The sequence below is a fragment of the Neomonachus schauinslandi genome, chromosome 7 (genome assembly GCF_002201575.2).
Source record: "Neomonachus schauinslandi chromosome 7, ASM220157v2, whole genome shotgun sequence".
NCBI lineage: Eukaryota > Metazoa > Chordata > Mammalia > Carnivora > Phocidae > Neomonachus > Neomonachus schauinslandi.
This window is the reverse complement of record NC_058409.1, coordinates 146,994,708-147,022,384: the sequence shown is the minus strand read 5'-3', so window position 1 is coordinate 147,022,384 and position 27,677 is coordinate 146,994,708. Positions and strand designations below refer to the sequence as shown.

At 44.3% G+C, this 27,677-nt stretch overlaps 1 protein-coding gene and 1 pseudogene across 1 annotated transcript in view; both read left to right on the top strand.

Annotated features, from left to right (window-relative positions):
• Positions 1–27,677, top strand: part of ADAMTS16 (ADAM metallopeptidase with thrombospondin type 1 motif 16) — a 163,444-nt gene that overhangs the window by 83,361 nt on the left and 52,406 nt on the right. The window contains exons 11-17 of the mRNA XM_021702532.1: positions 8,249–8,344; positions 13,490–13,638; positions 14,965–15,137; positions 17,122–17,252; positions 19,185–19,308; positions 19,710–19,954; positions 21,854–21,989. Of these exons, the coding sequence (XP_021558207.1) occupies positions 8,249–8,344; positions 13,490–13,638; positions 14,965–15,137; positions 17,122–17,252; positions 19,185–19,308; positions 19,710–19,954; positions 21,854–21,989 (1,054 nt within the window). The remainder of the gene's footprint in view (positions 1–8,248; positions 8,345–13,489; positions 13,639–14,964; positions 15,138–17,121; positions 17,253–19,184; positions 19,309–19,709; positions 19,955–21,853; positions 21,990–27,677) is intronic.
• On the top strand, positions 11,459–11,812 carry LOC110591588 (annotated as a pseudogene).

Here is a 27,677-nt window from a genome sequence, read left to right as displayed (position 1 = left end):
TACCTTCCTCAGATATAAGCAGAATTTACCATGGAGCAACAACCTGTCTAGAGCTTCTGATTATTAAATTCCCCAAGGACAACCTTTCTAGAGAAGTTTCACGTAGAAGGTGTGATGTGCGCCGCTGAGCCCGGGGACATGACTGGCGTGGCTTCCTGTCATAAATTCTGCGTGTGACACGGAGACATGCGCCCGTGTTGGACGGGCAGGTCGGAATCTGGGAACTTGCTGTACTGAACCACAAGGAAAGCTACCCATAAATTAAATGAAAGTACCTATTCCTGAGATTTCTTTTATTCTAGTTTATAATGAAATCAAGAGGAAAATAGACAAAAATATGATCCTCTAGAAACCTCCAACATTTCATAATGTACTGGGAATATTCCCAATTTAAATCTAACATGATAATCTCTTTTCTTCTAAACTCAAGGAGATTTCCCCGTAAGGTCAGTTACAACCGTGTTCCAGGACTGGATCCTCATCTCCCGAGCTGGGTAATGTCAGCTTGGGACAAGAGCAATGAATCAGTTACCATCAGCCTGTGTCCCTAGTGTTGTCTTTTCCACGTGAAATCCCTAGGAAGTTTTTGAGTGTGTTACTCTTATGTCTGTTAAGGACAGGAGCATAGGACTAATTTTTTTTTTTTTCTAAGATGGGATTTTCTTTTTTTTTTTTAAAGATTTTATTTATTTATTTGAGAGAGAGAGAATGAGAGAGAGCACATGAGAGTGGGGAGGGTGAGAGGGAGAAGCAGACTCCCTGCCGAGCAGGGAGCCCGATGCGGGACTCGATCCCGGGACTCCAGGATCATGACCTGAGCCGAAGGCAGTCGCCCAACCAACTGAGCCACCCAGGCGCCCATGGGATTTTCTATAGCAAAGCTCAGGTTTCCACATTCTTTTGTTCTGTGTGACCATGGACTGTATCATCCATGGTACTCTGGCGCCATTTGGAAAATACAAGAAGTAAAAAGCTAAATCTTTTATTACTGAGGGAATATTTATATGCAATGAAATGGATTCGTTTTAGGTGTACTGTTGGAATTTTAACAACTGTGTTTACCTGTGTTACCAGCATGCTGATCAAAACATGGCTTACTTCCATAAAGCCAAAAAGTTCCCTTATGCCCTCTTCCATTCAGCCCCTTCCCCACCCAGGTAAGCAAACTCTGTTCTGATTTCTATCACCATAGATACAGTTTGCTTATTCTGGAACTTTGTAAATGCCAAGTAAAGTATTTGCAATGATAGGGGGAACTAGAGAGGATAATGCTAAGTGAAGTAAGTCAGTCAGAGAAAGACAAATACCGTATGATTTCACTCATATGTGGAATATAAGAAACAAAACAAATAAAGGAAAAAAGAGACAAAGCAAGAAACAGACTCTTAACTATGGAGAACAAACAGGGTTACCAGAGGGGACGTGGGTGGGGGAATCAGGGAAACGGGATGGGGATTATGGGCACACTTGTTGTGATGAGCACTGAGTCACATGGAGACTTGTTGAGCACTTGTACATCTGAAACTAATAGAACACTGTATCTTAAGTATACTGCAATTAAAACTTAATAAAAAAAACAAATATGATGTTAGTTGTTGGTTTTACATAGTCACCCTTTATCAAACTGATAAGTTCCTTTCTGGTCCTAAGTTGTTGAGAGATTTTATCACAAAAGTGTGTTGACTTTTGTGAAATGCTTTTTCTCCTTCTGGGGATGTACTTATAATGTTTTTCTTCTCTATGATGTGAATGCGGAGAATTGTGTTCATAGGTTTTAAATTTAGTTTCCCATTGGTCACACTTCTTTTTTATTTCTTTATTTCCTTTTGCATTAAACTTCTTTCTAACAATCCTGTTTTTTTGCCTCAATTTACATTTTAACTATACTTCCTTATACTGATTTTTAGTGGTTGTTCCAGAGATTATAGCTACATCTCTAATTCACAGTCGATTTAGATTTAACATTGTGCCGCTCTATGCAAAATGCAAGATCCTTAAAACAAGTAAGCCCATGTGACTCCCTCGCTGTACTGTCCTCATCATGTATTTTACCTCTGTGCATGTTATAAGCAACATGACACAATGTTAAAATGTTTGCTTTAACATAGGGAGTTGCTTTTAAAGAAAATAATGTTACCTTTTATATTCACCCATAAATGCACCATGTAGTACTTACACTTTCTTATGGATCATTGTATCATTTGCTCTGGTCTGAAGATCTTTCTTTAGCGTTCTCTATAGCCTGCATCTGCTGGGCATAGGGTAGGTCAGGTTTTCTTTATCTGAAAATGTCATTAAATTCAACCTCTGTTTTGAAGAATCGTTTTCCTGAATATAGAGTTCTAAACAGTTTTTTCTTTATTTTTTTTCCTATACACATTTTGAAGTTATAATTCCATTTTCTCCTGGACTCGGTTGTTTCTGATAAAAAGCCGATCATCATCTTTATCTCCTGGCATACCTAATCATTCATTTAGACAATTCAGCAAACTCTACATTTAGGTTAGTTTAAGTTTTGTTTCCAGAAATACAATCTGATTTTTTATACTCTCTATTCTCTACTAAAATTTCCCATCTTTTTTCACTCATTCTGTCCACTTTTTCCTTTATAGCCTTGAGTATATTTGTAACATGTTATAATAGAGTATCACTTTATGTTATATAAATTTGTATTGTATTATTATAATAGGTGGATCCCTTCATCCTTTGAGGCTTTGTTTGGTTCTTCCTTAGGGCTCTTCTCTTTCAGTTTTTCCTTAGCCAGAGGCACAACCTGGGCTCTGGGCTGGGAGCGTGGACTTTGGGCTCTCCACTGAGGTCTCTCCCTCACGTGTGGGCCCAAACTCCAGTGTCTCCCAGCATGGTGTGGCCTCTGTCGTCCAGCCGGTCAGTGTGCAGCCCAGAGCTGCTGCCCTGATCTAGGCCACATGAGGTGTCCGCTAGTGCATCAACCATTCACCCCACAGATAAGCAAGGGCCCACAGGAAATCCTCAGGCAGGCATCTGGGGCCCCTTACTTAATGTGACATTTTACTTTCTGGTCCCACAGAGTCCCACAGGTTCTAGCTACTTCTGTAGGCCCCAACTCTGATCTCTGCATCCCCCACGCAGGGAGATTGTCATTGTCTGCCTGGGACCCACCTGGCTGCACCGTGTCAGGCAAGTGTTCCAGGCAGATTGATGGAGCAAAGGTGACACTCACCTTACGGATTTCCTTCTCTCCAGGGACACATACTGTGCTGCCAGTTGCAAAGTCTAAAACAACTGGCCCATATATTTTGTCCAGTTTCATATAGTTTTTGTATGCAGAAAAGTAAGCCTGCTACCAGTTACTTTATCAAGGACAGTAGAGGAAATATCTTTTCAGTTAAAAAAAAATTACATCCTTTACAATCAGTCATGTCACCTCATTCCCTATGATGTGAAATTGTTCTTCAACATAAATAAACTTGATGGATTTTCTAAGTTAAAACCATTTGTGTGGCCAGAATCTCTAGGGTCCTGAATCTCAAATCTAGATACGGTGGGCAGTTAGGTTATTTTCCATGTGAATTAAAGCATCTCAGAACATTTTCAGTTTTAAAATTCTATTTTTTCAATGAACTCCTTCTGAAGTTTTATGAAAATAGGTCTGTTTTGTTAGGTTGAAGTATAAAGATCCGAAAGTTTGCTGATGGGAGAATTTAAATTAATAACAAGCAGGGCACCCTGTGATTCAGTCAGTTAAAGCATCTGCCTTCAGCCCAGGTCACGATCTCAGGGTCCTGGGATCGAGTCCCACATCAGGCTCCCTGCTCAGCGGGGAGTCTGCTTCTCCCTCTGTCCCTCCCCACAGCTCATGCTCTCTCTCTCTCAAATAAATAAAATCTTCGAAAAACAAATAAATAAATAACAAGCAAATTACCTAAACCAGCAATTAGCACCTAAGGACTCCTCAGTGAACATTTGCTGAGCAGGTGATAGATGGGTGAATGCTATTTTAGAAAGGGACTCTTGGTTTTGAAAAGTTAATAGATAATGCAAATTCATATGCGTCTGTCTCTTGGACAAATAGATGTGTATTTGGTGTACGTGTGTTTACATACTTGTGTATAAATTCACGCAGCTATATGGCCACAGCTTCCTCTGTTCTCCGATGCCTTGTAGAGTGATCATTGGAACTAGTGATAAAGTACCCCATACTTGAAAGACAAATAATTGCGATAAATTAGAGATCCCATTATAACATAATTTGTGATGGCATTTTCAGTTGTTATTTTTGGTGAGTCTAATATCGACAGTATGAGAAAATGGATCCAGGGGCAGTGCACTCACAATCGGGAAATCCCCCAATAAATTCCCAACACAGACATTGGAAAATGTTGGTTTTATTTGGGGTGTTAGGTTGTGATGCTTAACTCAACCAAGTCAGTATGGCTGAAATTGGTCTTCGTGAGCATAGCTCTTAAATTATAACATAGACTCACAAGTGAGCACCTTCATTAAAGATTGGATTCCTTCGCTGCAAAGATGAAAAAAAGCATGGGCTGTCCATGTGGACTTAGCTTTTTTCTTCCAAAGTATTAGTTATTACAAACATTGCATCTTCATCTAGTGCCTGTTCTGCTTCGTCAGCATCATCCAGGGCTTGGCAGCCTGACCCTGCAGTCTGAGATGCGGGGCTCCCAGAATTACTTTGAAATTTTATCACCTTAGTGTCCTGGGCACTGTTGTGAAATTGGGAGCTTCCCCCCACACCAGCACGTCTTACATTCCAGCTCCTTGGCCCTAGACGTATGATTTAATAGGGTCTTTGTTCCAAGAGGACCCTGAAATTTAATTAAGAATATAATGACATACAACAATAATGCTTAACTTAATACAATCATTGCACATTATTGTCTAGAATTAGTAGTTCAAAGTATGATAAGAAAGGATAAAACTGGTTTTTGGTTGTTCGGTCGTTTCATGGTCATTTTATTATCTAATTCTTTGAGGAACTAGATTTTTTATTTGTTTTCCAGGGTAGAGTGTCACGTTTTTGTGAAACGTCAGTTATATCTGTAGAGTACCAAGGTCTCAAGTACTTTTCGATATGTTGAATAACAGTAGCATGGATTGTATGGCATTTCAAGGCTGTTCTAACTCTTGTCATTTGTTTCTGTCTGGAGAATTGCACTGAGGATTGAGCAGATCCCAGGATGGGCTGAAATACATGGGGGGCACAAGCCAGACGCAGACTGGGTTAGTGGGTCACCTGCTTGGGGGCAAGCTACCACCTGCCTCCTATACTTCAGAGCTTTGTCCTTAGTGAAGGTAAAAACCATCACCTTTAACAGTATCTTCCATTCGTATTTCTTTATTCTGCAAAATGTTCCAGAAAACTACAATGTAAGAATATTATGAAAATACTTTAGGGGCACCCGGGCTCAGAGTTCAGTGGGGAGTCTGCTTGGGATTCTCTCTCCCTCTCCCTCTTCCCCTCCTGCTCATGCTCTCTCTCTCTCTCTCTCTCTGAAATAAATAAACTTTTAAAAAGAAAATACTTGAAATATTAAGGTCTAGATCTATATTTTCACACATAAGGTGGCCCGCCTATGTCATCTTAGATGTTCTAATGCTAACATTTCGCTTACCATTATTGGTTTTTTACACGAAAAATGTTCCCACTCATTCTGTTCAAGGTTTTCATGAGAACAAACTAATAGGTGTTCGACTCACTCAGAAAACATGTATCGAAAGCCAGCTAGGTACTGAGCACCGTGCCAGAGATCTATGACAAATACAAAAAAATAATTTCACATTTTAAAACACCATTTATTTTGTATTGTCTTGGATAATCTTTGAAACTGCCCCGTGAATTGGTACCACCGACTCCCTGAGGCCATAGCCATGAAGCAGCAGAGAGCTGCATTTGGGCTGGAATCACCTCCATGCCCTTGGAGTGGGGAAGGAAGTGCATGCTGGCCCCATGCGTCTCAGGTACTAGGCCTGAGTTGGGCACGTTACCTACAACCACTTCATTTAGCTCCCAGGCCAAGTCAAATAAGCAGGTGTTGCCATCCTCATGCATACAAGGAGGACACCGGGCTCTGCCCCCAGATCTGCCTTCCAATCCACACCAGATAGGCCTGCCTCCTCGGACGCCCAGTCCCTCTACTGGACCACTGTGTCCGTCTCTGGCTGGCCTGACCACAGGGGCGGCCACCTCTTTCACACCCACCCATTCATCCATTCATCCATCATGCCTTGATTTGTTGATGTGTGCACACTCAGCCTCCTGAATCAGTGGGTCTCCATAGGCCAGCCAGGCAGCTGCTCTCTGTGGGCAGGTAGGCCAACCTGCACTGCTGAACAGACGCTGGTTCTGATCCGCCGTAGTTCCACCCAGACACTGAGCCTGGGTCCATGAGCTCCGATTTCAAGGAAGCTTTAGCTATATCCTGGTATTCGATCAAGTTGTCACCCTGCAAACAGACGGAGCTTTCCAGTTGTCTCTTTGGAGAGTTACAGACACTCAGGCCCCTGCTTTTATGGATTCCTTGAGGTCTTCTTATGGCTCTGGTCCCTACACGCTGTTCTGGCCAAGAACAGAGGCCCCAGCTCAGCGTGCCAATTCATGTCATGAGAGGCCAGGGGAACACTAACCAGCAGCGTGACACATTGCCCCGGTAACGCTTAGTGAACTTGGAGGGCTCACAGGGAAATAAATTTAACATTACAGCAATTGTAACCGTAGGAGGTTATTTTGATACTTGAAAATAAATGCAATTGATACCCAAATTAAAACACTGAAAGTTTACTTCTTACCATTCCAAGTTCCCAAAAGCTGATTTATTAGTGAGAGAGATACAGGCAGAAAATACATGTATGCCCTCAGTTTCTAAATATGTAATAATTAAGCTTAGGGAGGAGATTTGAGAATAGTTTGATGAAAGTAAAATTAATATTGATTATTAGCAATAAAACCCTTCAAAAGATCACTCACACAATGCAGAACAGCTCTGTGTGGGCTCATCTTTCAACACGATGAAACGGGGTGGAAGCATAAAGGGAGTGAAATGCCATCTTTGAGGCAAAACTATGCCGACTTTTGGCCGTGTTGCATTTCCTTTATGATAAAGATCACCCAGTAGATACAGCCAGTAAATATCTTGGGAAATAATGCAGCGCCGGTTCAAATATTCAGAACACTTGTGCAGATAATTTAAGAAATGTTTTCCTCCTGTGCAGTCAAAGCTACCGCAGGCATTCCTGAAGTTTCCATCATGTTCTGAGTCCTACTGCTTGCCCTTCACTAAGACATTCCTTTGGGCTCATAAGGTTATGGAAGGAAAACTCATTCCTTGCACTTGGAGAGACTTTCATGGTGTAGAACTCTCAAGATCTTGTTTCATTTTACTGCCCTGGAAGCTGTGTGGGTCTTCCCTTGCTCTGCACGCACACTTTTTCCTTCACATCTTCCTTCCTTTGCACAAACGCTTTGTTCTTTGTCCCTTGAATGCCATCCCCTGTCCCCCCAGTAAACCACTCAAGCTCAGGAGTTGGCTCAGCTCTCTCATGTTCCCACGAGTCCTTCTCTAAGTGTCCCTGCCTTGCCCTTCTGACAAACTCGCCCTGCACTGTGCTCTTCCCCCTGGGAGCATCTCTTCCCACATGCATCATATGGTGACTTATAGCCTTAGATGATGCTCCAGAGGGTAGGTCTGGGATGTATTCCCCATGGAACCTCATGGAACCTCCCTCCCTCCTAGCAAGGCAACTGGCATATTCCAGGTCTTCATCAAAGGTTGGGGATGGTGGGTGAGTGGGTGGGTGGATAGACAGACGTACAGATGGATGGATGGAAGGATGGACAAGCCAGAAAGTTTCGTAATCATCTTTAATCTGGAAATGAGCATTCACACTTGGAGAGCTTAGTGAATGGTTGGGTCAAGAATGAATTATAAAATGTTAGGTTTTATCAGGTTTTTTGAATTTTAATTTCTGCAGTTTTCTGCAACTTCCGAATTAAGAATATTTTACTTTTTAATTTAGAAAATATAATTCTGTTACATTTATGATAAATACATATGAATAAATAAAGTTTCAGGGATGGGATTAAGTTGGGGCAAGCCTAGAACACGAGTCTCTGGGTCTTCTGTCTATCTACTGCTAAGTAGTTATCAGCTTTTAATTTATATCAGTTCTTTTCCCTAAATTTTTCAGTGATATTTTATTATAGATTTGTGGATCATCTGTAATACTAATGACCTTTTCTCCCCGGTAGGATATCTGTAAAGCCCTGTGGTGCCACCGGATCGGAAGGAAATGTGAGACTAAGTTTATGCCCGCAGCAGAAGGCACTGTTTGTGGGCTTGACATGGTAAGGAGCTAATCTTAGGTCATGAGTCATGTTCAGATGTCAGGGCCTTTCTACCCATGCATCTCCCCTCCTCCTGTGTCGGTATTTTGTCAGCCCGTGTTCCTCATTTCTATGTGCAAATTTACCCCCAGGTCAGAAGACGGTGTTTAATTTATATCAATACTGTGAATGGGGCTCCTTCCTCCTTTTGCCCCTTTCCCGATGATGTAATTGATGGGCTATCTGCAATTAGTAGATGTAGATGCCAGGCGACAGGTGGTGACTACATCCATTTAATAAGGGGAAACATTAAACTCTTGGCCGTATTTCCACCACATATAGAACCCGAGTTAAGTAGTATTATTAAAGCCGCAGAGCATCAATTTAAAGACCCTGGGCAGACCATTCTGACTTAACCGTGTCTCCTGGGAAAAAGGAGAGGAGCTTTGGCAGGGAAAAGAAGTACATTAAGAAAGAAATAAACAGCACATTTATTACTCACTGGGAGAGAATAATTTTGTTGTTGAAATTCAAAAATAAATTACCATAAAGTCCAAGAGTATTATTTTGATTCCTTTGACTCAACCTGTGATTGCATTGTTCTTTTTAAAATACAAGACCATTGAAAAAGATAGAGATATATTGGACCCAAGTGAGCCCTGTACCCATTTCTGTGCCACTAGGTGTGTGACCTTTTTAGTGACACTAACGCACATGAAAGAGATACATGTCTAAATAGCACCGATCTGTTATGTGTAGATTCCAAAGCAAATGTATCACAGCCTGAGTCTATTTAAACGTAAGCACAGACAGCAAGGGTTAAACATGTTAACAAACAGCGCTAACTCGTGCATTCAAGTGAAAGTATTGCAACACTGACTGGGGACGTGCAGAGAGCTGCGTGTGCTTACCTGGGAAGGGCGCCCAGTGGCTACTTGTCCTGCACACGCCTCTGTGCTTTATTCGCAGTCCCCCAGAGTGTGGGGTGGATTCTTAAATCCTTCCAGAGATATAAGCAACATAGTTGCTTATAGTAGTTACATAACTTATAATCCCCCCAAAACTGAATAAAAATGCTTTTAGATTCTCAGAAGAGGAAAGGGACATGCGGATGCACTGCGGTGTGGAAATGCCCCTTGTCTCAGGAGGCCGGGGAAGCTGCCTGAGTACTAAGCTGCCGCTGGTCATCACTCTCTCCACATAATTGGCTAAAATTTACTCTTCAGGTGATAGTTTGCAAAAGTGTCTCCATTTCCTGAAAGATTGTCCGCCCTCCCGCTGTTGCCCCTGAGTTTCAAGTCACACGGGCATGGGGTGCTTCTCCGTCGCCTACTTCCTGTAGGACTGATCAGAGCAGTGATCTTCCTCAGAATAACCTATATATTCTTCCATTTTATTTACCCTGAAAGCACAGTTAAATTGATGGTCATTGGTATCTTTAAATTATTTTCAGTGTATTTCCAAATATGGGCCTTTCCTTCACATAAAAAAGAAATAGTGCATGCTAAGCCAGAACGCATGCCTAAAATTACTCAGGAAAGATGTGTTCTGCCCAGGGGCTGCACGGTGGCCACGGTGGGGCAGCACTGGAGGCTCCTGTGAGAGCTCCCTTTGCTGTTAGTTGTGTGTCTTCCTGTGTTATGGGTTCTTGTGTGTCCCTGAGGTTTATTGATTTAGGCGTGTGCGTTACCAGAAGTCAGTATCTCAGTGCTTACAGGATATCCCAGAGCAGTTGGTGTGTCCTGGATGACTGGCAATAACCATACTGCTTCTGTGCACTTTTCTCCTGGGTGGGGGCCTATTTCCCTCCACCCTGTGCTGCCTTTGAGGCTTTTGCATGGTGGTAAATGGAACTAAATTGCATTTTGTAGTGTCAGACTCCATCCTTAGTACATCACATACTTTCAGTCCTCACAACCACCCTGTGAGGGTGAGCCCATTGCAGCCCCCCTGTGTACTCAGGAACCTTCCAGGGAAAGAACCCAAGGGTTCTTTGTGCTCACACCATGGGAAATCCAGGAGGAGGGTTTCGTACTACAGCCTAATGCATATGAAAGCAGATTCTAGCTCTCTAACAATCATGGGTCCCTAATGTAGTATATTAAACCACTCTCACATTATATTTACACCTGGTGCTAGGTACTTGGTCTGTGTCATTGCATTGCATTTTGGGAACAATTCATTCTGGTAGTTTGTACCATCCCTAAGGTTCTCAGGAGGATGTGCAGGCTCAGAGCACTTGAGTAACTTGCCCCAGGCCACACAGCAGCAGAACTAGTACAGAGGCTCCTTTCCTCCCCTCTCCCCAAGTCCGCTGTTGTACTTTATCAGGGTGCTTCCTGTGTGTGCTGGGTTTTGGTGTGACATGCAGACTCTGGGGACAGCATCACAGCAGAAGCAAGCACACACCGTGCCATCTTGCTTGCTAAGGTAAAGCCTTCTCTCAAAAGCCACAGTGTCCATCAATAAATATAAAATGGTGAGAAACATGGGACGGTCCTCAGAAACTTAACTGGTGTTTCGGTGGAAATGTCATATGTCTGTTGAACACAGGCTCTTCCCCTGACCTGCTCACGGTGGGCTCCACAGGTCTGTGACCTGCATGGACTTATACTCCAGGTCGTGTGTGTGTGTGTGAGTGCGTGTGTTTGTGCTTCTGTCTGCCTGCACCCTTGCATTCCCCCAACCTCCATGGCAGAAGGTACAGTTCTTCTCAGATTTTCAGAAAGGTTTTTTAAAATAACTTTTAAAAGGATAGTCATTTAAGGATACTCTGGTGCAGATAGCAGAAGCTGCATGGGCAAGGCTGCTCATGGCAGCAAAACCTGTGACAGCTGCAGACTGGGAATCATGCAGGGGTCCAGGAAGAGAGCAAAACCCCAAATGCAGAATGAGAGACCTGTCTACACACTTCCAAGTGATGATCTCCAGACGCACTATTAGGTGGAGAAGCACATGGAAGAACATGTGTTGTGTGTGATCACTTACCAAAGACAAGGGAATACTAATCTGTATAAATACTTCCTTTCATTAAAAAATAAAGGGAATAAACCATATATTTTTTTTAAAAGTACTTGGTGTAATTGTAAAACAAAATTAAACCAGCTCTTCCAGGGACGGCGTCCAGCATTCAGAATGGTCCAGCGTTTGACCTAACATTGTAGGCTGTCCTGCAGGACAGCCTCTAACAAAACTAGGCTGTCCCGAACCCCTGGTAATAGAATCGTTTACCTTTATACCCAGAAGGTTGGGAAAGCACCAAAATCTGCACATGGCGTTGGCCCAGGCCGACTTCGAGGAGTTCGTGCTGTGAGACCTAAAGTCCTTATGAGGTTGTCCAAAACGAAGAAACACGTCATCAGGGCCTCTGGTGGTTCCGTGTGTGCTAAGTGTGTTTGTGACAGGATCAAGCGTGTTTTCCTTATCGAGGAGCATAAAATCGTTGTGAAAGTTTTGGAGGCCCAAGCACTGAGTCAGAAAGGAAAATAAAAAAATGAAGCTTTTTTGAGTAATAAAAAAAATCAAAAGTCTTAAAAAAAATTAAACCAAATTTTCTTAAAGTGATCCTTAAATACCAAAAGCAAAATCAATTTAACCAACTTGTTGGCTTAATCATAACCATCAAGGAAGAATTCTTTCAAGTGACTTTAAAAGCTGAAAACATTTTCTGAGTTTTCAACTCGTGGGTTCCTATGTTCCCATTTTCTTTCTTTGTATTAGAAAGCTCTGACCAGATCATTCTTTTAAAATGGGACAAAACAATCACAACAGACACCATCCTTATCCATCGGTGTCCCTCTGTGTCCCTCCTTGTCCCAGGGCCCTGCCCGAAGTCCCCGTGAGTTGGTCCCTGCTTTGCCCAGATCCAGCTCTCTCCTTGGACTCACGAGGCCATCAGGGAGCAGACACCTTGCTGTCAGCTGCATGCCCCTCATTGAGCTGAGGGTGTCAGGGGGATTCTAGGACTTCCTTCTATCACCTGGGGTGTGGCCAGGAGGTAACAAAAGAGTGACTTATTTATTTATTTACTTACTTACTTCTCAGAAAGAATCAAAGAATTGAATGAATGAGGCTTTAGTCCTCAGAATTACTTATGTTCCATTTTTCTTCCCTAAATGATATTAAACCATTTGTAACTGCCATTTCTGTGTGACAACATTGATCAGATATCAGCAACTTGATATGTTTTCACCAAACACAACAATTAATAATGGAAGTATTATTATTTTCCTCTTGGAAAGCCCCATTTTTTCGCCCAGAACAAATCTGGTGGTCCTCATCTGGGAGACAGACACACAGGAGACCTCAGCCCATCCCCACCCCGAGCCCTCGGGCCGGGCTCTCCTGCTCCATGCAGGCCAGCAGCAAGGAACAAGCCAGTTCCTTTTCTCCTCTCAGCAGATGGCCAGAAGATCCTTGAAGTCTACACCAAACCATGGGTAGAAAACCAGCACCGCTGAACACAACATTAGATGTTGTGTGCCCTTTACGTGTGATGGCAGCAGAGTAAACATGTGGCTTTTAGCTTGAACTAACATTGATGAGCGCTCCTCTTGAGAAAGAAGAGCTGATAGAATCCCCAGCCTCGTGGGGGCGGATGGAGCTCCTGTGTGGGTTGTTTCATCTCCTCGGGAAGCGGTCTGACCTCTGACACGCATCCACTAACAACCTCCAGGCTCCAGGCTCGGAGCCCAGGTGCTTGGGAGTGAAGGCACAGAGCACTGGCCAGAAATGACAAGGTGTTGAGTCATATGGAACCTGCAGCTGGACTTTTCTACCCGAGACTCTGTTTCCAAAGAGCTATGAAAAGCACGTTGTTCCAGAAGAGTTTGGAGTTTACTCACTGGAGAGCTCAACAATCGGGCTGAACATCCGTACAACACCACTTAATTAAATGTGCTGAATTCCAGCAGCTCAGACATTAGAAAATGATTCTTCTCTGGATTGTCCCTCCGTGGGCATTTATAAAACCACTTTAGGTTTGGAAAGAAAAAAGCTACATTAATTTTATTTGTATTATGTGCTACCTGAAGGTGGGATGTTGATGTCTGCCTGCCCTGCAGAGCTCCCCAGGGCTGAGCATTACGGCAGCCATGGACCCACCTGTCCATCCGTGAGTCACGTCAACCTTTCTTTCTTTCTTTTTTTTTTTTTTTTAACTTTCAGTGGTGCCGTGGAGGACAGTGTGTGAAATATGGCGACCAAGGCCCCAAGCCCACCCATGGCCATTGGTCAGACTGGTCTTCCTGGTCCCCCTGTTCCAGGACCTGCGGAGGAGGGGTCTCTCACAGAGACCGCCTGTGCACAAATCCCAAGTAAGCACGTCGGCACGTCCTCCTCATGAGCGATTTCTAGGCTGTGAACCTCCCCAACAGCCTGCGTACGGTAATACTGATCCATACGTCACATAGTATTGTAGGAATCAGTGGGAAGGTACAACCACATGGATGGACCTGGGGGGTATTATGCTGAGCGCAATAAGTCAGTCAGAGAAAGACAGATAAATGATTTCACTCATATGTGGAACTTAAGAAACAAACAACAAAAGGAAAAAATAAGAGAAAGAGGGACAAAGCAAGAAACAGACTCTTAACTCTAGAGAACACACTGATGGTCCCCAGAGGGGGGTACATGGGGGGACAAGAGAAACAGGTGATGGGGATGAAGGAGTGCACCTGTCGTGATGAGCACCACATCTGAATATTACATTATATGTTAACTATACTGGAATTTAAAAAAAAAAATCACTAAATAGGGAAGTCATTTTATTCAAGTATTTTTCAAACAGTGGTATCTCTTCGGTATAACTTAGGATGCTTGAAACTACTTGACCATAGCACAGGGAAACAGACCCAGCAGTGGTATTCAGGAAATGGATTTTTACCACATTTATGTGAAATACCAAGGTAAGCAAATCAATCATGAAAGCATAGACAAATGAATAAGAATCTGTAAGAACCACTTTGTATGTGCAAAAAGCCAAATGTTTGGTCTTTCATCCAATATATTTAGCTTTGCCGCTCTTGGTTTAATTGTGGCCTTCTGTGAGAAGACACGGCCATCAGAGGTGGTCCCCAGTGCAATGGGGTGGAGGAGGTTCCCAATTCTCCTTTTTCACCTCAATTGGTTTAAAACATGAGTCATATGACAGCTCTTTGGTCATGTCCTTAATGTGTGATACCCAATACGTCCCTTGCGTTGAGTGGGTGCCCTCTCCGGGGTGTGTCCACATGGATTCTAGAGGGGTGAGCAGGTGCTCTTTGCTGTCAGAACCAACCGGCGGAAGGTCACGGCTTCTCAGCCGATCTGCTGACCTGGCCTGGCCGCAGGGAAGATGGTGGTAGAAGTTCCCTCTATGGAGTGTGGGGAACAGCGATGGCCCCTGCCTTCTGCAGGGGTGCTGGGAACCGGCCGTGAACAGGCAGCAGTCAGACCCACTTCCACATCGTAACTTGCCCTAGAGACCTCAGTAACACGGCTCATATTGTTCATGGTGAGAAAGTGCCAGGGTCCCCTCAGGGTGTGCAGCTTCTCCCTCGGTCACTGTGAGCCACTTAACCGGATCTGCTCCTCTCTCCAATGAGCCTAGTTTCCAGGGAGGGGAGAGTCGCTATTGAATGCAAGGTTTCTAACCGTTCCAGACCATCGCACGGAGGCAAGTTCTGTGAGGGCTCGACTCGTACTCTGAGGCTCTGCAACCGTCAGCAGTGTCCGCACAATAGCCTTGACTTCCGCGCACTGCAGTGCGCCGAGTACAATGGCAAACGGTTCCGAGGATGGCGCTACACATGGAAGCCATACACCCAAGTGGAAGGTAAATCCTAAATCCCTCTCCTGGTACCAGCCTTGCGCTTTGTTATCTGCACTCTTTCAAGAGTGGCATGATCTTAGCTGTGCTGTTCGCATAGACCGTGCTGCTGTGTGAGGTCGCTGCCAGGGCTCTTCGCCTGCCCCACGGCCACCGACTTCTGGTCTAAACTGGACCGGCTGCGTGGCCGGAAAAGAGCAAGCAACTAGAGAGGGTGTGCACCATACAGCCAGATCTTCAAAGAAGTGACAAAGCTTTCAAAATACAGGATTTATGCATCATGGGTCAATGTCTTCCTCCTTACAAATCATGGCAATTGATGGTGATATCGCTGTAAGCATGTCACCCCATTGAACACTTATCATGGCCAGAGAATGGGAGCAAAACTTTAGCATCTTTTGGAGAAGCAGATCATTTTCAAGTGTACTATTTTCAAAAGTCTTGATCTAAACCAAGGTTATTTGCACCATATGTCCGATTTTAATCTCTAGGTTGAAAGAAAGATCTATTAATCTTAAGATTAAAATACCTTGAACACGGTAGCTCATTTGGCAGTAATTTAAGGAGAAATTCAAAGAATAGCTAGTCATCTCGCTCTTTGAAACTGGGAATACTGAAATACATGAATCTCCTCTGAAGTTACCCCTCCCCAGCCCAATAGACATAATGTTTTCTTGCTCAGAGCTTGATGAAGTCAGTACAGTCTCAAAGGAAAATTTTAAGCAGTTTCACACAAAGCATTTTTGGTTGTGTTTTGAACTCCTAAACTCAGTAAAATTTGAGCCAGTGAGAAATAAGTAGGCATTGGGCGCCTGGGTGGCTCAGATGGTTAAGCGTCTGCCTTCGGCTCAGGTCATGATCCCAGGGTCCTGGGATCGAGTCCCACATCGGGCTCTCCGCTCGGCGGGGAGCCTGCTTCTCCCTCTGACCCTCTCCCCTCTCATGCTGTTTCTCTCTCGCTCACTCTCTAAAAAATAAATAAAATCTTAAAAAAAAAAAAAAAGATATAAGTAGGCAGGAGAAAAAAGAGAAAGGACTTTGAAATTAGGGTCAAAATATGTGTGTTACTCCTGACTCCGCGATCCCAGGAGATAAATACATTTATCGTGGAAGCACATACTCAACTTGACTGTTAGGGTTATTCAGTTGGTTTCATCTTATACAATAAAGAAAATATTTGTAGATGAGTCTTGAGCCCATGAAAATTCCTAAGGCAGACTATATTTTCATCATCAACTCTTCCCTTCTTTCATCATCAACTCTTCCCTCCCTTTCTTCCCTAAAAGAAGAATGAAGGGAAAAAGTTTCTATGAAAGTCCATATTAATTATGTAAATCATAAAATCTTTGAAATAGATTATCAAGAGAGGAAGTCACCTTGATCTGCCATGCTGAAGTGTACAATAATACCTTCATTCTCCACGTTATCAGTGTGTTTCGACAATCATTATATTTATAGAAATCATTATCCTCTGGAGAGTTCATCTAAAAGTTATTCCTTTTATCAGTTCAAAAATACATATTTCATCAAATGCGTTAGCTATTAAGAAATTTGGTGATCATTTGAACTCTTTTATTACATTTTATTTGTGAGAATTTTATATATTGCTCCTAAATGGTAACGACCTTTTGCATTTCTACAAGAGAGTAGTTACTCATACGAGTAGTAGAACAGTTACGTTGTATTCAGGTCAACAAATATTTATTGAATGCCTACTATGTGCCACTACAGGGTAAAGAACAAGGGCAGGAAAGGACACAGCAGAGTAAAAGTTAATAGTGAAGCCTTATACAAATTAAAAATTAAAGGGAAAAAAACCCAAGCCTCCTGAGAAAACCATAAAAAAATGTCTTTGCAATGAGTATTGTGTGGAAGTTACTTTATGGGGAAAAAAAAAACCTTTAAAAAGTCTTATCTAAAATTTAGAGCAAAAATGATCAGAGCTTAAGTATCTTTCTTATTTGTGTTTGTGTGTGTATTTCTTTTTAAGATCAGCACTTATGCAAACTCTACTGTATCGCAGAAGGATTTGATTTCTTCTTTTCTTTGTCAAATAAAGTCAAAGATGGGACTCCATGCTCGGAGGATAGCCGTAATGTTTGTATAGATGGGATATGTGAGGTAATAATGATCGTTCATTCATTCAACACATGTGTCCAGACAGTCTGCTTTGTGCCAGGCATCCTCTAAGGGGCTAAAGACACCAGACATTAAAATCCCACCCTTTCTCTCTGACTCACAGCCTGGTGGGGGGGCGGGATGCCAGATGAACACACACTGAGACACATGGGGTTTGTTGCAGTCGAGGTGCATACAGAGGATGGGGAGCAGGGGAGAGCGGATTCCTTCCTGGAAGCGGATCTGGGGGATTTATGGGGCTCCTTGGAGAAGGGAGCTTCTGAGCTAGATCTGGAAGGGTGAGTTGGCAGAGGCGTTTGGGGGAGCAGACTCCTGCGAGAAGGCCTGGTTTGGTAGGCCCCGACTCAGGCATCAGAGTACCCGAGGGCAGGCAGGGCCGGGTGCCGAGGGAGTGAGGGGGCAGGAAGGGATGCTCAGAGGGTTTGTATCCTCACATCAGGGAGGAATAGGCCCTGGGACCTGGGAGGAGCAGAGCGGGGGTCAGCCTGCAGTAACATGGGCAGCAGTGAGGATGGGGACAGCTTTGAGCCCGGAGGCCACTTGGCATTGTGCAGGGGTCTCTTTGGTGGAGGGACTTGGAAGAGAGGCTGGGAACCATTTGGTGGCTAACTGGCCATAGAGCCCTGAGCTTGCCGCCCCATGCAGAGGTGGGATGGGGAAGGAATTCTGTTATATGCAGAAAGTGAAATCTTTACCGGATCAAATACATTGCATGTGAACAATGGGTTTTTCCTTGAGGTGACTCGGGTTGTGTACCCACGAGTCCAAGGACCTTGGGCTTCCTTCTAGATTTCTCTGAGTTGAATGACCGGGGTCTTTACCCTGAGACATCCCCTCAGGGCCATCCCCTGAGACACACAGTGTCATCCTTTTTAGTAGGTGAAGATCGACTCCGATCTATTGAGATTTCTTTCAGCTTTAAAATGTTCAGATCTCTGTCCATTTTGTCTAATTACTAGTTGACTTGTTAAATACTTCATTATTTTCAGGTATCCTTAATGATACAATGTCACAACCCCTTACGTGTAGTTCTGAAATCCCAAAAGCTATCTAACAGAAAGTTTGTTGGGCTGCACAGTGTAAGCTGCCCCGAATTTGTTTGCTGGCCAAAACCTGCCCTGAACTGATATGAGACTTTTTTTCAGTTTTATTTAGTTCGCTTAGAGTTATGATGCTCGCATTTTACTATAGAAACATCATTTATGTGCTTTATTAGGGTTGCTGCCCTGGGCCCTGCTGGGACTCTCACGTTATATGCATAATATGTTAATTACTTTCCTAAACCCTGAGTTTTGAAATGCATCGGCCCTAAGGATTTCAAGCAAGGACTTGCAGGCTGTAGTTACTTCATTTCTGAATGGATTTTTTTACTTGTATATACTAACTCTTTGTTAGGAAGTATAACACTAGCAGCACCACTGAGATTATAAAGAGCCCCTTAAGTTCTAGGACAGTAAACAGATACGCCTGCTACATAATTTACTGCTGGGAATAATTCCCACGTGGCGTGTGCTACTTCTCTGCATTGCACACGGTGATACAGAGGCATGGCGGCATGGTCCAGTGGACCCTCCTGTGGACACACTGCTTGTCATTTCCACTAAGAAGAGCTTTGTGTCAGTCTGAAATGCACTGTTATCTCCAGCATGATGCTCTGAGAGATTTAACTGAGGGCTCCAGAGACTGAGGTGGTGCAGCCGTACTGAAGAGAACAGGAGTCAGGGTCTCCTCCTTTGGACCCGAGAGTCGAGTTACAGTCTCGCTGTGCACATATTTGGTATCCAATAAATATTTGTGAGCTACCCTGTGTGGGTGAAATGTTCTGCTGTCTCGGGGAGGTTTCTCACTGGAGGTCTGTGACTTTGCCCTTGTCGTCTTCTCTTGCACGAATGACGTGGGACCCCGGTCCCCCAGAGAGTCGGATGTGACCATGTCCTTGGGTCCAATGCTGTAGAAGATTCCTGTGGTGTGTGCAGGGGCAATAACTCAGACTGCACGACGCACAAGGGGCTCTATGCCAAGCACCATGGCGCCAACCGTGAGTACGCGAAGCTGCCTGAAGGTGTGGAGACAACATGGAGAGTGGGACTTCCTGGTTGGAAACCCCGGAGGTGCAGGGGGGACAGCAGCCTCACGGGTCCTTCAATGACCTACAAATCTCCTTCCCTGCTTTACTTGTCAAGCCTTTCCTTTGGATGGGAAGCGGTTGCTAGGTTACTATTAGCGAAAATGATAACAGTTCTGCTCCAATTTAAAAAAAAAAAAAGGAAAGGTCACTTAAAGACCTAATGGAACTGACTGCCACACCAGAGCTTCTCCTGGTTCCCAATGTGGATCCTCAGGTTTTGGTGGTGGGGAACCCCAGGTGCGTAGGGATTTCACCTCGGTGTTACTGAATGAGAAACCACATTCTCTCCGATCCTGATTCCTTTACTGTAGAGTATTATCAGATGGTCACCATTCCTCCTGGAGCCCGGAGTATTCGCATCCACGAGATAAACGTGTCTACCTCCTACATCTCTGTGCGCAACGCTCTCAAAAAATACTACCTGAATGGACACTGGACGGTCGACTGGCCCGGCCGATACAAGTTTTCAGGCACCACGTTTGACTACAGACGGTCCTCCAACCAGCCGGAGAGCTTAACCTCGTCTGGGCCAACCAACGAAACACTGGTTGTGGAGGTAGACCCCAGCCTTCTCGTCTTCGGGCTGGGATGCGGGGGTCTTCTGGCATTGGTGCAGATCGAGGGCTATGGGAATAATTTTAAATGCAGAGAATAATGTTTACAACTTGATGGCGTCTCAGAAACAAGACTAATGGGTACATTGAATGGGGCCATCGACTCGTTCTCTTTCCTTTCTTGGGGCCTCACCAAATTTGTATTTATGCACATAACGCAGCTCCTGTTTGGGGTTCTTGACAGTGGATTTTTACAAAAGTCTGCCCCTGTCCTGTAAGCTGTCTGGCTGTGAAAAGCTTGGACACTCAGGGGACTCTGCCTTTGCCTGTGTTTGGGGTGGGATCAGCATTCCACTGAATCCTGTGGAATGGGAGCGAGATGAGCGCCCAGAAGCAAGGCCCCTGCTGTGCCCTCAAATGGGCCCCGGAGTGCAGGGAGGGGGCCGCGCAGCCGCCTCCTGACCCATTGCCCTTCTGTTCTCTACCCACGACCGCAGAGGCTCACAAGCTGCAGTTAGTCTCTTCCTACAACATGATCTGTCCCCACGGGACTGGGCAGATGGAGGTGGCAGGCACTGGATATGCTAATTCCTTACATTTTGTATTTCTGTGCACGGTTAAAGCACGTGGTTCAAAAGTTGCCCCACCAGCCCACAACTGGGTACACAGATGTGAGCCCCTCAGATGGCCCCCACCTGCTTTGGGGGCCAAGCAGCCCCCTCTGTCCTCTCATATCTTCCTGGGAGATGCTTCCCCCAGCGGTCTGGGGGCAGTTGCCCCATCTGCACACATCCCACCTCTGTCTCCCCTCCTGACCCTGATCTGTTCTCCTCACCCTAAATTCTTGCCTTGATTATTTTTCCCACCATCTCAGGCTTCAGCTGGAATAATCAAACAGGAGAGATAGGTCAAGTGTGAAGATGAACATGGCTTATTAGGAACTGTTCTGGATGGAAGAAGAGTTGCGAAGGCTCAGGATGTCAGGCAGGAGAACATCTCAGTGGCCTGGCCGTGCCTCCACCTGTCCGGGGCCCTCCCCTGTCCTACAACACCTTCAGCAACTAAGACTTGACCTGTGTTGTCAGGGAGGGGAACGCGGTGCCAGGTTGTCAGGGAGGGGCCAATATCTTTACCCACTGGCACATCACATCAGGACCAAGAAAGGCTCTAAGACTCAGAGAAGGGATTTCTGCCAATGGATTAATGGTGAGGTTTCCAAAATAAAAAGCCTTCTCACTGAGATCAGTGGATCCGATACACTCATGGGTGAAAGGGAACTGGTCCAAATGATTGGGTTTCAAGCTAGGAGGTGAGGATTCCAAATACAAGGTGCCAAGCCACGGCTCACAGACAGGCTCAACCTGAGAGATCTTTACTGATAAGATAGTTTTCTTCTGGATCTACAGGGTGCATGCCACGTGGCAAAAGACCTCTGCATCCGGTCACACTAGCAAGTCCTCTGACTTGGCTTTGATGGTGGCACGGGTGATGCCCACTCAAGAGGCCTGGGCTGCTTGGAATCACTAGGAAGTGGGACAGTGCCTTATAGGCATTGCTTTCTGATTCTCTCAGATGGACAGGATTTGTGGGGGATCCCAAGGAAACACTGGGGGACGTTACCAAACACTTTAGTTAGGTTGCAAAGGTGTTCAAAGTCTTGCAGGGAGGAATATACTAAATGTAAAGCCGAAGAGTAAAATATCTACATTTTTTTAAATGAGCCTGATTCTCGCCGGCAGTTCACTTCTGTTTAAAAAGTTCATATACATTTTGGAGGATGGACAGTGTTTCCCATTGTAACACTGATTGTTGATATTGATGTTTACGTATTATTTAAAAATTAGCTTATATTTATCCGTTCCATTTTAACTTGCTCTGTTTTCCCCCTTTTTATTTTACAGCTTCTGTTTCAGGGAAGGAACCCGGGTGTTGCTTGGGAGTACTCGGTGCCTCGGCTGAGCAGGGAAAAGCCTGGCAGCCAGCCTCGCTACACGTGGACCATCATCCGCTCCGAGTGCTCCGTGTCATGCGGTGGGGGTAGGTCACTTCTCACGCCTCCCCTGGTGGTGGGCACTGAGGGGCCCGGGTGCATTTGGGCCACGGGCACGCTGCACTCACGGGTCCTCACCGTGTCCTGGCAGGTAGCCCGTCCCCAGAGGGAGAGCAGAGAGCAGGGCTCTGAATGTCCCTCGAAGGCCTGGCCTGCCTTCCCCCATCATCTACGTCAGCGTGTGGCTCTGAGGAAGTCATGCACTGAATTGGTTTCTAATTTCTATCTAAGTGAAGATTTGATAAACAATAGTTTTGCTATTTGAGATTATTGAAATGATAGTCACTCCAGTTATTATATCTATCGTGTTGGTGATGAGAAATAGAAGCTTATGTTGAAAATACTGTGATACAGACGGAGGTTTTTGTCTAATGGTCTTGCTCAAAAAATATACTATGAAGTCGTGTATTGAAATTCACCCAGAAACCATAGGAATTTTATGCAAGTTGCAGTGGAAATGACTAGAAACAGCATGTCAGAGAGGAGAATTTCACATGACAGTCGATGCCTTGGTCATCTTAATACCATTAGAATTTGACCATAGGAATGTCTAAATTGGTAAAGGTAGCTCACTACAGGAACATTCTCAGCTAGAGCCAGACATACTGTCTGACAAAGAGTGGTGAGCAAATTTTTCAAATTTAGGAACACAGTACTCAATTCTACCTAATATTTCAAAAACACACAAGTTTTCATATGGATATACAGATTTTAGCTTTGTGAATTTCAGCTTTTAATAATTAAGAAGTTAATTTAGAGAGTTGATATTTAAGTAAAAAGGTACACAAAATGGAGACTTGCATGAAGTAAGAATGTAATGAATAAAGAAAAAGTAAAACTGAATTCATATATTCTTAATAGTTGCTCTAATAAAAGACATAAAAGAAATAGAGAAAAACTAAGATTAACAAAAAAACGTAAGTCTGGACAGTTGACACTAATGTGCTTGACACACACTAATTCTCCCCATTATTAACTAAGAATAAAATATTGAAATCCTATTTAAATTCTGACATTAAGAGCTTCCTAAGGAAAAGTCTGATTCCCTTCTGCACACAAGGAGAGCAAGCAAATGGCTTTAATTACAAAATAGAGAGTAGTATATGGGCCCCTCACGGGGGACGGGGCCAGATGAGCTACCATGTGCCGCCACTCAGGGAATGGAGGAATAGAACTATGTTCACAGGCATCCCCTGTGTATGACATGGGAAAATTAATTTCTATTTATACTTATTTCTCTTTCCTTTCTCTTCTGATCTTAAAACAACCCCTCATGCTTTCACAGATTATATTGAATATATAGTTGATTTTATCCATCCCTGTTTAGAGATATCTAATAGAGTTTGGTTAAATTAACAACTGAATCACAAAGCTTTATATTTGTGCAAGGACATTATGATTTTCAGAACTCTTCTTTGTACGTTTTCATTTGGTGGAAAAAAAAATAGAAAGAACTACATGGGAACGTCTGCAGAGGATGGCGGGTCTGCCCCTGTTTCTTTATGGCAGCTTCATTCATGTCCCCTGTTTGCGTGTCAGGCATTCCAAGGAGCACTTGGTTTTCTCAGCTTTTACCGAGTTACTTGTCTCAGGATCCCGAAAACGCTGTATGTGTGATTAGTGTACTTGCAAATCACCTGATTAGCCCTCAGTAATAGTTCTCACATTGAGGTTTTTAGAAGAAATCAACCCAGAACCCATTCCATAATCATTTGCTTAAAGAATGGCATTATCGAGTCAGTGAATGTGTTGTTTGTTTTCAGTTTGGGTGGAAAAATTGATGGGAAATTAGGGTTTGTCAATTCAACAACTAGATGGAGGGCAGGATGCCTGACCTTCAGCACCTCATGTGGGATATGACTCCTCTGAGAGTCTTCCTGGTAGAAACCGGACCTGCCTGGGTCCCGAGACTCAGCACTTGGTCCAAGTACCCCTCACTGGCCACATGGGAACCGTCAAGAAGGGTTACACTGACCCTCCCCTGTTTCCCTGAAAGGAAACAGCATGCCTTCAACTCTCCTGCTCTCTCAGGGCCCCCCGGGACTAATTCTCCAGAGAAGCAAGAGGACAGTGAGAAAAACACTATTGCCATTTATTGAGCACCTGCTGTGTGTTGTCACCCACGCGGTCTTGCGGAAACCCGCAGCAGGGTTTGAGAGTGGAAACAGGACGTGCTTGCTGGGGGCAGCTCTGGGCTGCAGGAGGACACCATCCACAAAATCTTTGCAACAGCGTTTCATGTGCTTGAATCTGTAAGATTTTATGAGTATCAATGCGTGGAAGCAATCATTATTCATGTCTTGGAGGTCTTGGTATTATTTCCCCGCATTCTGTAGAAACCAGAGGTTCAGAAGTTTCAGAAGTTCCCCCAGATAACCCAGCAGGCAGTGTGGATTCAAACAACTCCACTGACTCCGTGTGCTTCCCACCACGGCCAAACTCCCAACCGTCCACGTTGCTCATAGGCTGTTGTCCGTTCACATTCTTTAACAAAGATGATTCTACTGGGAAGCACGGTGATTTCAGCCTGCATCTTCCCTTCACAGTGAGCATTTGCTCATCGATGGGAACGGTGGTACCCAGAACAGAAGCCTGAGAGGCGGCGAGTAAGATCCCCCTCGTGGATCAGTAGCGCTTCCTTTCATGACCACTTGAAGGTCAAGGCTTTGTCCTGTTCAGTCCTAACATGTGCTGTTTTTTGATGTATGTTTCATGGACTTGTCAGACCTCCCCCAGTAGTCTCAAATCACATGGTTATTTGCCAAGGATTAAAGATAACGATTCCTTTTCAGGTAGGGGCGTTTAGTTCCCCAGACTTGATTACAAGTGGTTGTCTTGATGTTTCGGTGTTTCAGGATTTGATGGTATCTGATGACACACATCTTCTGGAGATAAATCCTTAGTTACTTTAGGTTTATACGATGTTTTGTTCATTCTGTGCTGTTGGATCCTCTCACTTCTGAAAGGTGGGCCAGGTTTTTTAAAATCTGCATTATCTGAAAATGGCACTGAATGATTAACATTGGAGGCTGACCATTCAAAATGGGTCCGTTCTTGTGTTTTCAGTTTTACGAGAGAATAACTAAATTCACCAGCGAATCTGATAAAGAGCACTTGATTCCTGTCTTCCTTTCTTGGGGACCTCGTTCAGCACATCACCCAACATTCTCAACCCAAGACAAAGGGAAGGAATGGGCACCAGTTTCATTTTATCTGCCCATGTTGTGTTTTCAGGATCTCTAGTTGCACAGACCTTCCGACATCCTGGGTTATTAACTTTTCAAAGCATACTTTTCTTAGCTATCTCCCTGTGAACTTAATATCTATAAGGGGACCTTTAAATGACCCAGTTAGGGAATTAATGAACTGAGAAAGACACTTGGAAACTACCCCACCTCTTGTTTCATTCAAGAAACATGCATTACCTGTCATCAGTGGAGGAAACATAATGGGGTTTTGTTTTTGTTTTTGTTTTTTAAGAAGTGTCATTTCCTTCTCTATTCTAATGGGCCCATCTCTCTCTGGAAAATAAGATTTCCTGACAGACACAGGGCAGGTCCGACCATTCATCTTCTTTCCTCTCAAGGTTCCCCTGCTCCTTTTTCCTTTCCACTCACTTTTATGATATAACCACATTTTTTATTTCAATGATCCTGTTTAGTTGTGCCTTGACTGGACTCTCAGCCAGTGTCTGGGCATCGGTGAGGGGTCTGGGCTTACACAGAGAGACAGGAAGCCAAGAATATAGTTCACAGAGGAACTGGCTTAGCTGATGAAGTCTGACTCTAAGGTGGACACTGTTTTCACATGGTAATGACATCATTAGACTCTCGTTGCCAATGTAAAAGCATCAGACATTTCTCAAAATTACAGATGCTGTTATTTTTAAAAATCAGCCTCTGATCCCCTTGGTTCAGTGCATTTCAAATAACTAATCTCAAACGGCTGATTTGCTTCCAAGTGAAATGCTTATTAAAATTTGGCTTATACCTACATTCTAAACTCTCCAGTATGCTCCGTGCAATGTCTGGGGTTAATGCTTTTCGTTTAAGTGAAAATATTGATCTGATTCACAATTAAAATTTCTCAGACAAATCTTAGGGGTGCCTGGGTGGCTCAGCTTGTTAAGCATCCCACTCTTGGTTTTGGCTCAGGTCATGATCTCAGGGGTGTGAGATCGAGCCCCGCATTGGGTTGCACGCTCCGCAACTCCTCTGGCCTGTCTGTCCTTTGCTTCTGTACTCGTGATCTGATTTAATCCTGGTGAAAATGCCGTGAGACATCAGGTGTTATTCACCTTCTGATAATGCAGAAATGGAGGTAAATGCTAGACTAGGACTTGAAAGGATAATTTTATTTAAGCTCTCAAATCAATCTATGCAGAATGCCCAGGATCTGGTCACAGCAACTGCATGGAAATGAACAAGTGAACACAAAAGAGCGTATATTCTGCCTTCCAGGTCCCAGCATTCCAACATGGCTGTGGGATCGAGCACCACTTGGATTTGTTTATCCTTGGTTTTGAGTCTCTTTTGTACCAATTTCCTATTTGTAAGTTTTCTTGTTGTTCTGAAATTCTCCTTGGGTCTGAGGAAAGGACTTGGGGCCCGGGTTTGGTGTCACCTGAGTTGTGAGCGTGTCTCCACCATGCTCACCGATGCTGAGCTCCAGAACACCCCCAGGCCTCAGACCATGGTCCCCACCACCCCACATCAGGACCACCGTCAATTTCTCTGGCCCTTTTACACCTGGCCAGGGTATGGTCTGTTTTTGCTATTTGCTGCATTCTCTCTGTGGTTCTGTGACAGCCTGGAACAGACTTGGGCCGTGGTTGGTTGTGGCTTTTGTCACATTTATTAGCTGCTGTGTCCTCAGGGTCTAGCAATGCGTCTGGCACTCACCAGCCACCAAGGAGCTATTTGTCAAGTGGACAAATGCAGGACCTCGATGACTTTTTGATTTAGAAATACATGAAGGCCGTGTTTGGGAAAGGGTGATATGGGGTCATCCCACTGTTACCCAGAAACACGCACCCCTCCCCTGTGGGGGCAGCTTCCTCAGGGCTCCCTCGTTTCTTCCTCCCTCCTGCTCCCAGACACAAAGCAGGGAGTGGAGCCTGGAAATGCCTTCCATCATTCAGAATTTGGGTTCCCTTGCTTCCAGGCATTTACTCAGCTCCCAGTGAATAGAGTTTAAAAAATTGTCCTCCGGTGTATGAAGAGTTCTGAAATAGAAAATGGTACCCATCTCCTTCTGTCAAACAAGAGGTTACAAGTTCTACCTGCATATCTCACGTTGGATGGAAAGACCGGGCCGGGAGTTGATGCACCGGGCCTTGCTGAGCTGGAAGAGATAGCGTGGTGTTGTGACCAGCCTGCCAGGAGTCACGGTGAGGCCCTGCCTCTTAAAATCTCCTGACCTTATGAGCTACTTAAGCCTTTTATGCCTTAGTGAGCCTATCTATAAAATGAGGCTAATTAACGTAAGCTACCTTATAGGGTTCCTTTAAGGATTAAATGAGAGACTACCTGTAAAGCTCTTAGCACTGTGTCTACAAGTAAATGTCAGTCCCGGTTCTTCTCTGTTAATGTTACAGCTTTGCCTGAGAAACCGGACAGTTTAGGTTACTAAACTCTTGAAGCAGGAGGGAATCATGTCATGATGTTATTCTCCAT